Source organism: Salvelinus alpinus, chromosome 21, assembly GCF_045679555.1.
Source record: "Salvelinus alpinus chromosome 21, SLU_Salpinus.1, whole genome shotgun sequence".
Classification (NCBI taxonomy): domain Eukaryota; kingdom Metazoa; phylum Chordata; class Actinopteri; order Salmoniformes; family Salmonidae; genus Salvelinus; species Salvelinus alpinus.
Window position 1 is genome coordinate 32,205,690 of NC_092106.1, and position 16,791 is coordinate 32,222,480.

The 16,791-nt window shown below is 48.1% G+C and overlaps 1 protein-coding gene across 2 annotated transcripts; it reads right to left on the reverse strand.

Moving 5' to 3' along the window:
• Positions 1 to 1,485: 1,485 nt before the first annotated feature.
• mre11a (MRE11 homolog A, double strand break repair nuclease) lies at positions 1,486 to 15,565 on the reverse strand. Of its 2 annotated transcripts, none has more exons than XM_071357790.1 (19): positions 15,455 to 15,565; positions 14,730 to 14,857; positions 14,503 to 14,635; positions 14,178 to 14,338; positions 13,562 to 13,649; positions 13,206 to 13,462; positions 12,800 to 12,985; positions 12,465 to 12,636; positions 12,310 to 12,390; positions 11,277 to 11,406; positions 11,072 to 11,172; positions 6,658 to 6,828; positions 5,987 to 6,046; positions 5,724 to 5,895; positions 5,517 to 5,603; positions 5,327 to 5,391; positions 2,635 to 2,738; positions 2,074 to 2,137; positions 1,486 to 1,999 (listed from the first exon to the last, which is right to left on the reverse strand). In XM_071357790.1, exons 2-19 carry the CDS (start codon positions 14,747 to 14,749, stop codon positions 1,952 to 1,954), a joined length of 2,100 nt encoding a protein of 699 aa, XP_071213891.1. In that variant the 5' UTR covers positions 14,750 to 14,857; positions 15,455 to 15,565; the 3' UTR covers positions 1,486 to 1,951. The 2 variants fall into 2 exon arrangements, with proteins under 2 accessions (XP_071213891.1, XP_071213890.1); XM_071357789.1 differs by having other exon boundaries at positions 2,074 to 2,140.
• Positions 15,566 to 16,791: the final 1,226 nt, after the last annotated feature.

The following is a 16,791-nucleotide window of genomic DNA, read 5'->3' on the forward strand; positions in this document are numbered from 1 at the left end:
ATAACGATGCAATGATTAGTGATAAGGAGGAGACTCCACCCAAAGCGTGGTATGTATACTACCACGGGTGAAACCATGCCTTTGTCTAATGGAGCTGTATTAACCCTCTGGGAAGAATAAACTTGGTTTAAAGCTTTCATAGTGTCCGTCTAGTTTGTACTCTGAAAATTAGAACCTAACATAGATGTGAATGATGCAGTGCCTGATCTTTGGGTTCCCACATCGGACAACTGTTGAAATGATAAGGCAACTCTAAACGATCTGCATTACTCCCACACTGCAATACCAGCTATACACCACCATGGACCAACTGGTTTCCTGGTTGATGTCTGGTCGGCCAAACAATGTCCGCCTGCCTACCTACACAGTGGGAAGAAGTCAATTGCATACTTCTCACGTCCCCTCTCATCTCCTTCTTAAAACCCATCGGAGAAGGTCAGAGGGGAGGGACCTCTGGCTTTCTCATCCAATGGGTTTTGAGAAGACGAGGAGAGGGGACGCGAGAAGTATGCAGTTGAGATCTTCCATGTGTTCACTACCAGTCCTAACCAGAAGATGGCGCCATGGAAACAGGAAAAACAACACTGACCTCATTTGACTGGTGTGGTACCCTGTAGGGCCAGACACTGGACATGTGCTACTCTGTTCAAGTGGCCAACTCTAAATAAACATACCTTTGTCCTTCCTTGAACTATCACTGATCTGACAAAGTTGGCTCAATGCCTCCACCATAAATCTCGCCATGATTTCACGATACATGTTCCACTTAAATGGCACGTACCAGAAATAGCCGTTTCACACAGGACATTTTGACACCAAGTTTTGAACAATTTGTATTAAGCCAGTCCCAAAACCCTGCTCCATAACATGGCCATCTAAGCCCTGGGCTAAGGTTGGTATTACCCCACAACAGAATATACAAGTGTGTAACAGCCCTGGGCTAAGGTTGGTATTGCCCCACAACAGAATATACAAGTGTGTAACAGCCCTGGGCTCTATAACGTGGAAGAAAACTGGCAGTGTGAAAATCCCTCATCAGTGCTGCACTCAAGGAAGGAATGAGAAAAGGTTAAACTTTTAATGTATTTGTAATGGACCACATTTGATCATATCCCTGAAGTAACAAAGGTTATCGTTTTAATAGTCTTGTTTTTTTTATTAAACATATTAAAGAGTGTTTATTTATTTGTCCACTGTCCTGTAGATAAATCTCAATCGTGTTTGCGTCCTCGCCATGCCTCCTCCTTAAAACGCATTGGAGGAGAAGATCTGAGGGAGGACCCTCCAATGTGCTTTGAGGAGACGAGGAGGGAGGGAATACTGAGGGAATACAAGGGAATACAATTGAGATTTACTGTTTAGCTCGTCTTGTGTGCGTTCTAACATAAAGCGGGTGTGAATGTCAACAAGTGAGTGTATGTCACCTGTAGAGTGTGTGTGTGTGTGTAGGTGCGTCAAACAGGAACAGTAAACACACACCTGAAATAGAAACAGGAAGTATTTAATACATTTGCTGAAAGCGGACGGTTGCCATGGTGACTGAATGGGTCCAACACTGACCAATAACAGGGCTCAACAACACTGACTAATGACGCTTTAGGAGCTCAGAACGGCCAATCAACAGTCAAAGCAGGTCTTCAGATGGTATGGAAAACTCCAGCTAGAAGTTAGAATGAATGGAAACCTAATAGACGCTGGGACCTCACCATACGACATTATCTCACAGTTAAAAAGAAGATTGAAAACAAGCTATAGGATGAAAAATAAGAGTTTAGACACAGGTACAGCCAGCTAACGCTTCCTCTGTTCTGAACAGGCAGCGTATTGGCAGCCCAGGGGTCCATCGTCAGGACCATAAGTGGGGTGAAGAACTATGGGTAAGTTAATCATACATTCACAGCTCACTAGCCAATAAGAAACATGAACATTGTCCAAAGGGGCGGGGTTAAAGCTATCGCCGGCCACTCCTACTGGAGCCTTTAAACGGGTCAAAGTCCTCCTGAAAGAGAGAACGGAGGTTAGACAGACACACACTACAACAGGCATATTTCAGTCATCTCACAGGTCTCATACCTCATCATCGTCGTCATCAAATGTCACTCCTCTGTATGATTGGCTCTGACCCTGGGAGCCCCGCCTACTGGAGGAGGAAGAGGAGGAGGAGGCCCGAGAACCGTTAGTGGTTCAATGCAGCTGTTTTTAACTCTTATCAAATCATTACAGGGTAACAATTACATACCTTACTGTGATTGTTTTACATTAAAATAGTCAAAAAAAGAAACAAAAACAGCTTCTTATCAAAAAGCTTTTTTTCAAGCAAGAATTTATCTAGAAGTGTTCTGAGTGAGCAGCCTAATGGGAGGGATATGCAACCTGAAAACCATCTGTTATTGGTCTATAAACTCCACCCATGCAAAATAAGCTGAAGTTTCAAACAGCTCTTACACTAAAAAGGGCATCATTCTGATTTTATTCAATGTATTATTCCAACCTCAGTTTGCAAATATATATATAAAACATAGAAAACCACATTTATGACTGCACTGCCCCTTTAATACCCTCTAATTACAAACAGACACATACATACAGATCACTAATCAATGTCCAACTCCTACCCAACACACACTTTCGTACCTCTGTGTTGGTCGTGATTCAGGTGTTGGTCGTGATGCAGGAGTCAGTCTTGATGCAGGCTTCACAAAGGAAACATCGTCAGAGTCATCATCGTCAATGGTTATCTAGAGATGAGAGAGATGGAGGAGGAGGGAGGAGAAGGGAGGAGAGATGGAGGAGGAGGGAGGAGAGATGGAGGAGGGAGGGAGGAGAGATGGAGGAGAGATGGAGGAGGGAGGGAGGTGAGATGGAGGAAGAGGGAGGTGAGATGGAGGAGGAGGGAGGAGAGATGGAGGAGGAGGGAGGAGAGATGGAGGGAGGTGAGATGGAGGAGGGGGGAGGTGAGAGGGAGGAGAGATGGAGGAGGAGGGAGGAGAGATGGAGGAGGAGGGAGGAGAGATGGAGGAGGGGGGAGGAGAGATGGAGGAGGAGGGAGGTGAGATGGAGGAGGAGGGAGGTGAGATGGAGGAGGAGGGAGGGAGGAGGAGGGAGGGAGGAGGAGGGAGGAGGAGGGAGGGAGGAGGAGGGAGGGAGGTGAGATGGAGGAGGAGGGAGGGAGGAGGAGGGAGGAGAGATGGAGGAGGAGGGAGGGAGGTGAGATGGAGGAGGAGGGAGGGAGGTGAGATGGAGGAGGAGGGAGGGAGGAGGAGGGAGGGAGGAGGAGGGAGGGAGGAGGGAGGGAGGAGGAGGGAGGGAGGAGGAGGAGGGAGGTGAGATGGAGGAGGAGGGAGGGAGGTGAGATGGAGGAGGAGGGAGGTGAGATGGAGGAGGAGGAGGGAGGTGAGATGGAGGAGGGAGGTGAGATGGAGGAGGGAGGTGAGATGGAGGAGGGAGGTGAGATGGAGGAGGAGGAGGGTGGTGAGATGGAGGAGGAGGAGGGAGGTGAGATGGAGGAGGAGGAGGGAGGTGAGATGGAGGAGGAGGAGGGAGGTGAGATGGAGGAGGAGGAGGGAGGTGAGATGGAGGAGGAGGAGGGAGGTGAGATGGAGGAGGAGGAGGGAGGTGAGATGGAGGAGGAGGAGGGAGGTGAGATGGAGGAGGAGGAGGGAGGTGAGATGGAGGAGGAGGAGGGAGGTGAGATGGAGGAGGAGGAGGGAGGTGAGATGGAGGAGGAGGAGGGAGGTGAGATGGAGGAGGAGGAGGGAGGTGAGATGGAGGAGGAGGAGGGAGGTGAGATGGAGGAGGAGGAGGGAGGTGAGATGGAGGAGGAGGAGGGAGGTGAGATGGAGGAGGAGGAGGGAGGTGAGATGGAGGAGGAGGAGGGAGGTGAGATGGAGGAGGAGGAGGGAGGTGAGATGGAGGAGGAGGAGGGAGGTGAGATGGAGGAGGAGGAGGGAGGTGAGATGGAGGAGGAGGAGGGAGGTGAGATGGAGGAGGAGGGAGGTGAGATGGAGGAGGAGGGAGGTGAGATGGAGGAGGAGGAGGGAGGTGAGATGGAGGAGGAGGAGGGAGGTGAGATGGAGGAGGAGGAGGGAGGTGAGATGGAGGAGGAGGAGGGAGGTGAGATGGAGGAGGAGGAGGGAGGTGAGATGAGGAGGAGGAGGTGAGATGGAGGAGGAGGGAGGTGAGATGGAGGAGGAGGAGGGAGGTGAGATGGAGGAGGAGGAGGGAGGTGAGATGGAGGAGGAGGAGGGAGGTGAGATGGAGGAGGAGGAGGGAGGTGAGATGGAGGAGGAGGAGGGAGGTGAGATGGAGGAGGAGGAGGGAGGTGAGATGGAGGAGGAGGAGGGAGGTGAGATGGAGGAGGAGGAGGGAGGTGAGATGGAGGAGGAGGGAGGTGAGATGGGAGGAGGAGGAGGGAGGTGAGATGGAGGAGGAGGAGGGAGGTGAGATGGAGGAGGAGGAGGGAGGTGAGATGGAGGAGGAGGAGGGAGGTGAGATGGAGGAGGAGGAGGGAGGTGAGATGGAGGAGGAGGAGGGAGGTGAGATGGAGGAGGAGGAGGGAGGTGAGATGGAGGAGGAGGAGGGAGGTGAGATGGAGGAGGAGGAGGGAGGTGAGATGGAGGAGGAGGAGGGAGGTGAGATGGAGGAGGAGGAGGGAGGTGAGATGGAGGAGGAGGAGGGAGGTGAGATGGAGGAGGAGGAGGGAGGTGAGATGGAGGAGGGAGGTGAGATGGAGGAGGAGGAGGGAGGTGAGATGGAGGAGGAGGAGGGAGGTGAGATGGAGGAGGAGGAGGGAGGTGAGATGGAGGAGGAGGAGGGAGGTGAGATGGAGGAGGAGGAGGGAGGTGAGATGGAGGAGGAGGAGGGAGGTGAGATGGAGGAGGAGGAGGGAGGTGAGATGGAGGAGGAGGAGGGAGGTGAGATGGAGGAGGAGGAGGGAGGTGAGATGGAGGAGGAGGAGGGAGGTGAGATGGAGGAGGAGGAGGGGGGTGAGATGGAGGAGGAGGAGGGAGGTGAGATGGAGGAGGAGGAGGGAGGTGAGATGGAGGAGGAGGAGGGAGGTGAGATGGAGGAGGAGGAGGGAGGTGAGATGGAGGAGGAGGAGGGAGGTGAGATGGAGGAGGAGGAGGGAGGTGAGATGGAGGAGGAGGGAGGTGAGATGGAGGAGGAGGGAGGTGAGATGGAGGAGGAGGGAGGTGAGATGGAGGAGGAGGGAGGAGGGAGGTGAGGACACCAACATTAGAACATCTATCTACAACACACACATTCACTTCAAGACCAGTAAGAAAGTCTATAAAGCACGCAGAGATGGGGAGTGTGAGGGACTAACCTCGTCTGAGTAAGATTTAGCCGCCACCGCCCCTCTCGATGGCCGCTGGGGCGGAGCCTGGAACGCTGCAGGATGGAGGGAGGAGAAAGAGAGGGAGGAAAGAGGGAGGGATGGAAGATAAGTAGTAGATCAGTACAATAATACACACACACTTAGGTTTGAGAAACACAACAACACAGCAGCCACTCACCATCCATGATGTTTCTGCCCTGGGTGGGGGTGGCCACTGAGGCCTTCCGAGAACCGGCCCGCCCTGCTGGCTTCGGCTCTGCTGCACCTGGACACAAAATGCACCCACGCCAACAACACATACAAACAAATGCAGTCGTTAATATATACATGCATAAATATAATTAACCCTTTCTCATGAGTGAATAGATCTTGGAGAGAAACAAACCTCTTCCTCTCCTGGCTGTGGTTTGGCCCCTTCCCCTGCCACCCCGCCCCCTGCCCCTGGTGGGGGGAGGAGGGGCAGAGTCCTCGTCTGAATCCATGGACACATCATGCTCATCTGATAGGTCCAGGTCTTCGCCTCGCTCTATGCGGTGAGCTTTAGCCCTGTTGAGGGCCTACACAGAGAGGAGAGTACTGGTATGAACGTATACGTGTGTGTGTGTGTGTGTGTGTGTGTGTGTGTGTGTGTGTGTGTTCCTGACTCACCACCTGAACCTCTTCATCCTCCTCTGCAGTATTTTTCTTAGATTCTCTGAAACGGCGAATCTGAGGAGAGAACAGGTTGCTGTGGTTACTATCATATCTCCCCCATCTCCTCTGTACCTTCTGGTCAATCTCCTCCTCTGTCAGTGCTCCTCTCTGCTGGAGGTGCTTACCCCTCCTCTCTCTCCCCTCTCCTCTGTACCTCCTGGTCAATCTCCTCCTCTGTCAGTGCTCCTCTCTGCTGGAGGTGCTTACCCCTCCTCTCTCTCCCCTCTCCTCTGTACCTCCTGGTCAATCTCCTCCTCTGTCAGTGCTCCTCTCTGCTTGAGGTCTCTACCCCCTTCTCCTCCCCCTCTCTACACCTCCTTGTCAATTTCTTCCTCTGTCAGTACTCCTGTCAGCTGGAGGTGACTACCCCCTCCTCTCACCCTCCTCTGTACCTCCTGGTCAATCTCCTCCTCTGTCAGTACTCCTGTCAGCTGGAGGTGACTACCCCCTCCTCTCCCTCTCCTCCGTACCTCCTGGTCAATCTCCTCCTCTGTCAGTGCTCCTCTCTGCTTGAGGTCTCTACCCCCTTCTCCTCCCCCTCTCTACACCTCCTTGTCAATTTCTTCCTCTGTCAGTACTCCTGTCAGCTGGAGGTGACTACCCCCTCCTCTCCCCCTCCTCCGTACCTCCTGGTCAATCTCCTCCTCTGTCTGTACTCCTCTCTGCTGCAGGTGTCTCTGGGTTTTCTCCAGCTGGTATCTGATCAGTTCCTCGATGGCATCTTTCTCCTCCTTGTCCACATACTCCTGCACCGCCTTCCCCATGCCCTGCTCCGTCAGCAGGGAGAGCTGCACCGTCTACACACACAGTCATGTTAAAACACACACACACAAGGGCTGTCCTTGACAAAACAAAATCTTACGTCAACCGAAAGTCGTCTGTTCTTTCGACCAATCGATTACTCAAAAATGTTTAAACGTGTATTTTTCCATTTATAGACATTTAATAAAATGTGCATAGAGCTTGTCTGATGCTTTAAGCTTATGGTTTGATGCCTCAAGAGGGCGCCAGAGATCTAGATAACCAGAAGAATAAAAACTTAACCTGACCAAATTATTCTCCTCCCTCTCCTGCTGGCTTTCGCAGATTTTGCCATTACTCTCCTGAAGTTGCCGGTAATAGGCTACACGGGGAGTCTGCAACCTTTTCCCATGTGGAATGCCAATTTATCTGACCATTCTACCGATCTGCGTGCCAGTTATTGTTTTCATATGCACATTTTCATTAAACAGTTTAATTTAATTTATGATAATGTCCTCATATCTCAAAATCATTGCCATGTAGTTAATCAAAATGATATCCAAATCTAAATGAAAATGATAAACCTAAAATCTAACTTCTATTGCCACTTATTTAAAAATAGCCTACATAAAGCCAACAAATTTTTAAAAATTCAGTCTGCAGGTAGAAAATATCCTGATTTAAAAATAAATATCCTATATATCACATTGTTGCAAACAGGCCATGTGTAGCCAAACTTTAAACATTGTATCAACTATTAAATTGGGTCTAGCCTGGAAGCTAGCTAGCGAACTTGCAACATTGTATAAAATATTCTGGGCCCTCAGTTTCCCATGCCAGGGAGCTCGGGACAGACGCAGCTGTAGGCTTGACTTGGGCAGGAGTTCGCCGGAGCCGAATACCAGCACCTCAACATGTTCTACTGCTTGAGCTCCTGTTCCTCTTAATAAATATTAGCTCAAAAGTATTGTGGAGCTCCTGCACCTACATATAAACAGTACTGACACCCAAAATGAGTACCGGAACCTATTTCAGTCCAAGTCAAGCACTGATGAGAAGTAAATCAGGAAGGTCTACGTTTCCAATGGATCAGAGCAAGACATTTTTCCCTTTCACGCCAAGTGGTTATCAAAAGGGAGAGAGCTGGAAAGATTTTTCTGGTAGTCTATAGGCCTACTTCTGTGTGTCCTTATTCACATGGACAGGAGAGCTCCAAACAAAACACAATGACTAAATTAACAAAATTCATTAACGGAATAAAATAAACCAAAACGTATTTCTCACAAGTGTAGCATAGGTTGTGCACTCTGCAAACAATGTGTCCACTCAGACAATGAGAACAGGAAGACTGGAATAATATATTGAATACATAAAAAATAATTACCATAACCAAAGTAACAAACAGCAGAAGTCAGGGCAAGAACGGCCTCGGCATAAGTCAGGGCAAGAACGGCCTCGGCAGAAGTCAGGGCAAGAACGGCCTCGGCAGAAGTCAGGGCAAGAACGGCCTCGGCAGAAGTCAGGGCAAGAACGGCCTCGGCAGAAGTCAGGGCAAGAACGGCCTCGGCAGAAGTCAGGGCAAGAACGGCCTCGGCAGAAGTCCAGGGCAAGAACGGCCTCGGCAGAAGTCAGGGCAAGAACGGCCTCGGCAGAAGTCAGGGCAAGAACGGCCTCGGCAGAAGTCAGGGCAAGAACGGCCTCGGCAGAAGTCAGGGCAAGAACGGCCTCGGCAGAAGTCAGGGCAAGAACGGCCTCGGCAGAAGTCAGGGCAAGAACGGCCTCGGCAGAAGTCAGGGCAAGAACGGCCTCGGCAGAAGTCAGGGCAAGAACGGCCTCGGCAGAAGTCAGGGCAAGAACGGCCTCGGCAGAAGTCAGGGCAAGAACGGCCTCGGCAGAAGTCAGGGCAAGAACGGCCTCGGCAGAAGTCAGGGCAAGAACGGCCTCGGCAGAAGTCAGGGCAAGAACGGCCTCGGCAGAAGTCAGGGCAAGAACGGCCTCGGCAGAAGTCAGGGCAAGAACGGCCTCAGCAGAAGTCAGGGCAAGAACGGCCTCAGCAGAAGTCAGGGCAAGAACGGCCTCAGCAGAAGTCAGGGCAAGAACGGCCTCAGCAGAAGTCAGGACAAGAACGGCCTCAGCAGAAGTCAGGGCAAGAACGGCCTCAGCAGAAGTCAGGGCAAGAACGGCCTCAGCAGAAGTCAGGACAAGAACGGCCTCAGCAGAAGTCAGGACAAGAACGGTCTCAGCAGAAGTCAGGACATTCATACTGATTGCGGAGCAGTGCAGAGCTGTTGTCAGGGGAGTGTGTTTATACAGGATGTACCACCCTCACCTACCGTCAAACAATCATGTCAACGTGGAGCTATACAGAGCCCTCCACATTGTTACAACATTTGGGAGGGGCATGGCGATGTGGTACAGAGCTCAATATGGCCTCTGGTTGCCTCTGGAGGCTCAGCAATTGCGTCACACCCTCCATATGGGGCCACATTTTCAGAACAAGCTTTAAATGGGCTTTTAATCTAGGCTTCCGCAATGGATTAGTTCACCGAGATGGGTGCAAATATATATACAGAACCAGTCAAAAGTTTGGACACACCTACTCATTCAAGGGTTTTTCTTAATTTTCTACATTGTAGAATAATAGTGAAGAGTTCAAAACGATGAAATAACACATATGGAATCATGTAGTAATAGTAGTTCAAGTGTTAAACAAATCAAAATATATTTTATAGTTTAGATTCTTCAAAGTAGCCACCCTTTGCCTTGATGACAGCTTTGCAAACTCTTGGCATTCTCTCAACCAACTTCATGAGGAATGCTTTTCCAACAGTCTTGAAGGAGTTCCCACATATGCTGAGCACTTGTTGGCTGCTTTTCCGTCACTTTGCGGTCCAACTCATTCCAAACCATCTCAATTGGGTTGAGGTCGGGTGATTGTGGAGGCCAGGTCATCTGATGCAGCACTCCATCCCTCTCCTTCTTGGTCAAATAGCCCTTACACAGCCTGGAGGTGTGTTGGGTCATTGTTCTGTTGAAAAACAAATGATATCCCCAAACCAGACGGGATGGCGTATCGCTGCAGAATGATGTGGTAGCCATGCTGGTTAAGTGTGCCTTGAATTCTGAATAAATCACAGACAGTGTCACCAGCATAGCATCACCACACCATCACACCTCCTCCATGCTTCACGGTGGGAACCACACTTGCAGAGATCATCCGTGCACCTACTCTGCGTCTCAAAAGACACGGTGGTTGGAACCAAAAATCTCAAATTTGGACTCATCAGACCAAAGGACAGATTTCCACCAGTCTAATGTCCATTGTTTGTGTTTCTTGTCCCAAGCAAGTCTCTTCTTCTTATTGGTGTCCTTTAGTAGTGGTTTCTTTGCAGAAATTTTACCATGAAGGCCTGATTCACACAGTCACCTCTGAACAGTTGATGTTGAGATGTGTCTGTTACTTTTACATTTATTTGGGCTGCATTCTGAGGCTGGTAACTCTAATGAACTTATCCTGTGCAGCAGAGATAACTGGATCTTACTTCCCTGTGTCGGTCCTCATGAGAGACAGTTTCATCATAGCGCTTGATGCTTTTTGCGACTGCACTTGAAGAAACTTTCAAAGTTCTTGAAATGTTCCATATTGACTGACCTTCATGTCTTTCAGTAATGATGGACTGTCGTTTATCTTTGCTTATTTGAGTTGCTCTGGCCATAATATGAACTTGGTCTTTTACCAAATAGGGCTATCTTCTGTATACCACCCCTACTTTGTCACAACACAACTGATTGGCTCAAATGCATAAAGAAGGAAATTAATTCAACAAATTAACTTTTAACTAGGCACATGTGTTAATTGAAATGCATTCCAGGTGACTACTTCATGAAGCTGGTTGAGAGAACGCCAAGAGTGTGCAAAGCTGTCATCAAGGCAAAGGGAGGCTACTTTGAAGAATCTCGAATATAAAATATATTTACATTTGTTTAACACTTTTTTGATGATTCCATGTGTCATATTTCATAGTTTTGATGTCTTCACTATTATTCTACAATGTACAAAATAGTACAAATAAAGAAAAACCCTTGAATGAGTAGGTATGTCCAAACTTTTGACTGGTACTGTATATTTGTTACTGCTCAACTAAAACAATCTTGTTCGACCAACAGCCTAGCAACCAAACAATCGACGAGTCGACTAATTGGGGTCAGCCCTACTACACACACAGTCATGTTAACACACATCGTCATGTTAACACACATCCAGACACACAGTCAAGGTATGGAGAAATGTGTGTGTACCTTTTCTGCTGTCTGGAAGTACTCTTTAACTAGATCCTCCACCCTCAGACCCTCAGTTGAGGAGTGACTCAGGAGCTGCCCAAAGTCAACATCCTCTTCGCCTACACTTACACAGCAAAAAAGACAGAGTCAGGCGAGTGATCTGAACATCAGAAAAAGTAGGCTTGTCAAATGTTATGATTATGGTGCATGGTGTGTGTGTTACCTTTAACTTTGGCCTTGTACTCCTTCTGTCTGATGAAGTGAACAACGTCTTTGGGGTTCGCAACCTGCTCTACAAACTTCTGACTGAAACGAGTGGCATTGAAGGCCTCAAAACCACCGCTGTAGTCCACCTTGAGAGAGAGAGACAAAGAGAGAGGGAGAGACAAAGAGAGAGGGAGAGACAAATATTACAGTGACAAATACTCAAGACCTACGATAATCTTTCTTTCCCAAAATTATCCTTCAGTACAAAGAATTTGAAACTATAAAATATTTATTGGGTGAAAAGCCTAAATGTTTTGGCATCCAAATACTGTATGTGTCCTCCTGCCAAAACTTGAGGGACAACCAGTGAAAAGTACAATGTAATGTAAATAATATTTCCCATTTAGATTTGGTTTGTCTTTCATACCATGTCATGTGTCTTCTCAGTCATGTTGAGACTGATCAACTACTATTGATTTAATGTATTGTTATTCTCATTAATATTGTTGTTGTAGTTGCTGTTAATAGTAATCACATTTCCACTACTACTATTAATGCCTTGTTGCTGTTGGTCCCACCATTTTTTGTTATGTATATTTTGACAATGTAAGTAATTTAATTTGCCATGTCAAAAAAGTCTACTGAATTGGAGAGAGAGCGAGAGAGAGAAAGTGGGAATTGTAAATTGTACCTTGAGAAATACCCTTGATGCTGTTGCAGTGTTCAACAGAATAACATGTTTTATAATCTGGGTGGTTTGAGCGCTGAATGCTGAATGGCTAACAGCCGTGGTATATCAGACCGTATACCACGGGTATGACAAAACATTTATTTCTACATTTCTAATTACATTGGTAACCAGATAACCAGTTTAGAATAGAAATAAAGCACCTCCGGGGTTTGTGGCATATCACCAATATACCACGGCTAAGGGCTGTGTCCAGGCACTTGTGCATAAGAACAGCCCTTAGCCGTGGTATATTGGCCATATACCACACCCCCTCGGGCCTTATTGCTTAGGTATAAAATGTTACTAGTGTCTCACTCACTCTGAGGCGTATGAGGGGTTTCTCAGGGGTAAGGGGCTTTCCCAGTCGATCTCGCTCTGCTTCCTCAATCATCGCTTCCACCTGGGAACGAACACACACACACAGTCAGGGAGAGCGAGAGAGAGAAAGAGCGAGGAAGAACGCCTTGTGCTCACCTTCTCCTGGCAGAAGGCCTCTACCCTCTGGTTGACCTTGGGCATGTCAGGGTTGAAGAGGTCAGGGTGCTCTGAGAGGACCAGGTCCTGGATGAAGAACTGACGCACCGTGTGCAGCGGGATCTTCTGAAGGCTCATCTTACGCCCCTTCACCCTCAGCAGACCTATGTGCCTGCACACACACACACACACACACACACACACCACACACACACACACACACACACACACACACACGGGCATAGAAATATGCAGACAAACACACACAGTGAGTGCTGCTTGAGCGTATATAAAAGTGGTTTTGAGTATGTGTGTGTGTGTGTGTGTTCGCGTACTTCTTGACGGCCTCTCCGGGGGACAGTGACGTGGCAACAGAGCTACCAGGCTGGGTGACGTAGAACAGCCGCTGTTCGTTCCTGCTGGGGTTTATCAGACACTCATGTTCATGACCCCACACTACCAGGTCCAGGAAGTCATCCAGAAACTGCTCTGGGATGTAGTTGGTGGCCCCGTGCTTACTCCTGCAACACACACACACACCTGTTCAGGTGGACAGTATATATACACACCTGTTCTGGTGGACAGTATACACACACACACACACACACACACACACACACACACACACACACACACACACACACACACACACACACACACACACACACACACACACACACACACACACACACACACACACACACACACCTGTTCTGGTGGACAGTATAAACACACACACACCTGTTCTGGTGGATGGTGAAGAGGTTGAACCATTGGTCCTGGTCTTCTTTGGGGCGGAGCATGGTCACCTGGTTGTTAACAAACATCCTGTAGAGGCGCTCATCAGGAATAGAGCCGATGCCGTACAGGGCTAGCTTAGTGCTGCCTTTCTGCAGGAGGACGGGACTAATCTCTATCCTCTCTACTGATTGGCTGCGGCCAAAATGATTGACAAGTCCGGCAGAGCTCAGGAGATCCAACGCACACAGACCATCCGCCTGGAGTGGAGACGAGAGAGATAGAGTTACACATAGAGATACAGACATATGCGTCTGTGGTTCAAGCTGGATGACTGAAACCTTGGCAACGGAGCTTACCCCTGTAGGATCGTCATGGTTACCGTGCACGCTGAACACGGGGATGGAGATGTTCAGGTTCTCATCCTGATAGTTCACCCACGGGAACCTGAGAACACACACAGAAACATTTGATGCACATACTGTACTTTACATACGACCCACGTTTGGAAAGTCTTTAATAATACGTGGATATTTTATCTAGTAAGTTCAACTAGAATATTATTCAACATTTGTGACAGGTGATGAATAGGTTTTCACCAATTAAAAAAAAGTGTGAGGATGCTGTCCATGCAAGGGCAAGCATCGCCACGCCAGGGCTAGCATCGCCAGGTCAGGGCTAACATCGCCACGCCAGGGCTAACATCGCCACGCCAGGGCTAGCATCGCCACGTCAGGGCTAGCATCGCCACGCCAGGGCTAGCATCGCCAGGTCAGGGCTAACATCGCCACGCCAGGGCTAGCATCGCCACGCCAGGGCTAGCATCGCCACGTCAGGGCTAGCATCGCCACGCCAGGGCTAGCATCGCCAGGTCAGGGCTGACATCGCCACGCCAGGGCTAGCATCGCCACGCCAGGGCTAGCACCGCCACGCCAGGGCTAGCATTGCCATGTCAGGGCTAACACACAGACTGACTTGCTGTTGCTGAAGTTGACAGCCTGGTCACTGAGGACATCGAAGAGGATAGGAGTGTCTCCCATGCAGTACTTCCTCAGCAGAGAGATGCAGGAGTGAAGACAGCGTCTGGAAGGCTTGTTCTCATGGAACAGATCACCTCCCAACAGGATGAAGTCGACCTGCGGACAGAGACAGAGGTGAGTGTGGGAGAGAGAGAAATTACATTCTCACACACACACACACACACACACACACACACACACACACACACACACACACACACACACACACACACACACACACACACACACACACACACACACACACACACACACACACACACTTGGTTCTCTTTGGCACACTTCAGGATCTCGTCGAAGGTGTTGAACGTGTCGTTGCCACGGACAGCATCTTTCTCCAGGTAACCAAGGTGAATATCCGTGGCAATCAGGATCTTGAAGGTGTCCTCATCGTCCCTGGCAACAGAAGCACAATCAGAACCCCAGAGTCTCCAGATGCACTCAGTGACAACTACACCACGACGAGACAGATTACTCTGAGGTTACATACAGGGTGTTCTCTGATGTCATGTTGAATGGAAACGGGTCCAGAGCAGCTTCTCAGAGAACCCTTCAGCAACAGAGGGAGTGACGTCAACACCTAGATCAATACAGTTAACACGTCTCTGGAGATGTCACCTACAGACAGACAGAGAGAGAAAGACAAGTCTGGTTGATGCTCTGACAAATGCCAGCAGTCGCCTTAACGTATAGCCTGTAATTGGGGCACAGAGTTTTCCCTGGTCAGGTCATACTGTTTGCCACAACATTGTGAGCCAATGCAAATCTCCCATAGCTATGATTCTGAGGTTGAGCCAGCTCGGCTAACTGTAGGAAAGACTTCTGAATCCAATATGACCAATGACTGAATACACGGATTAAGTTGAATTTTCCCCGGCCTTGACGCTGATCTAAGGGCTAAGGTAACGTTACAGTTTTGCATTTCCCCCTAAGCAGTTAGGTAAGGTTAGGATTTCCGGGGGTTAATGCATAACGTTACATATTAACTAAGAGCACTCTGCAGTTAGCTAGCCAATGAGGTTCCAACAACGGATTAAAAGCACATTTAGCTAACGTTAGCTAGCTAACTAACTCTAGCTGTTATAAAGCCGCGCAGTGACTGTGCATTAGATGATACAACAACTGGCATATCTGACCCCCATGCGAATATCATGTTCTCAAATACTAGCTAATTCCATTATACACCGAGATAGCTATTCTTCACAAACCACGCACCTCTCCTACTCCCCGCGCTCGATTATTGTGTACATGTGAACAACTCCCCTTACGGAAGTTAGCACAGGAAACGTGGTTTCCGAGAAGCAAATGTAGTTTTATTTACATGAAGCCTCCGCATGTAGCCATACTATGTCTGACGAAGAAAAACAGCAAATCCCAAAAGAAGACGATAAATTCCATGAAGCGGAGTTAGATGTGCTTGATTTGTAGTGCGCTTGCATGAGCGGTTTAGGACATGTTCAATTATAGGTCTAGGTAGGCTATATGCTTTTATAGCGGCATATAGGTTTTATTTTAGAGTCATGAGAGATTAGGAACAAATTAGAGATTAGGAATGAATGATGTCATATACTCTCTACTCACTAGAGCGCAGTGGTGTAAAGGTCTTAAGTAAAAAATACTTTAAAGTTCAACGTAAGTTGTTTTTTGGGGTATCTGTACTTTACTATTTATATTTTTTGACTACTTTTACTTCTACTTCACTACATTCCTTAAGAAAATATTGTATTTTTTACTCCATACATTTTACTCCATACATTTTTACTCCAGACACCCAAAAGTACTAGTTACATTTTGAATGCTTAACAGAACAGGAAAATGGTCCAATTCACCCACTTATCAACAGAACATCCCTGGTCATCTACTGCCTCTGATCTGGCGGACTCACTAAACAGAGAACATCCCTGGTCATCCCTACCGCTTCTGATCTGGCGGTCTCACTAAACAGAGAACATCCCTGGTCATCTACTGCCTCTGATCTGGCGGACTCACTAAACAGAGAACATCCCTGGTCATCTACTGCCTCTGATCTGGCGGACTCACTAAACAGAGAACATCCCTGGTCATCTACTGCCTCTGATCTGGCGGACTCACTAAACACACATTCTTCATTTTTAAATGATGTCTGAATGTTGGAGTGTGCCCCTGGCTGTCCTTAAATATATACAAAACAAGAAAATGGTGCTGTCTGGTTTGTTTAATATAAGAAATGTGTAATGGTTTATACTTTAACTTTCACTTTTGATACCTTTGTATATTTCAGCAATTACATTTACTTTTGATACTTAAGTATATTTTTAATCTAATACTTTTAAACTTTTACTCAAGTAGAAGTTTGCTCTGTGTCTTTTACTTTTACTTGAGTCATTTTCTATTAAGGTATCTTTAATTTTACTCAGGTATGACAATTGGGTACTTTTTCCACCACTGGCAGTATGTGTAATAGTAATCATTTGGTGGGTGCTTATATTTCTCCTATTTCACACATGCACAAGTATGTATTGAAAAGTTTTTTTTTTTTGCATATCCCTCTCCCTGAGACATTCTCTGAGAGT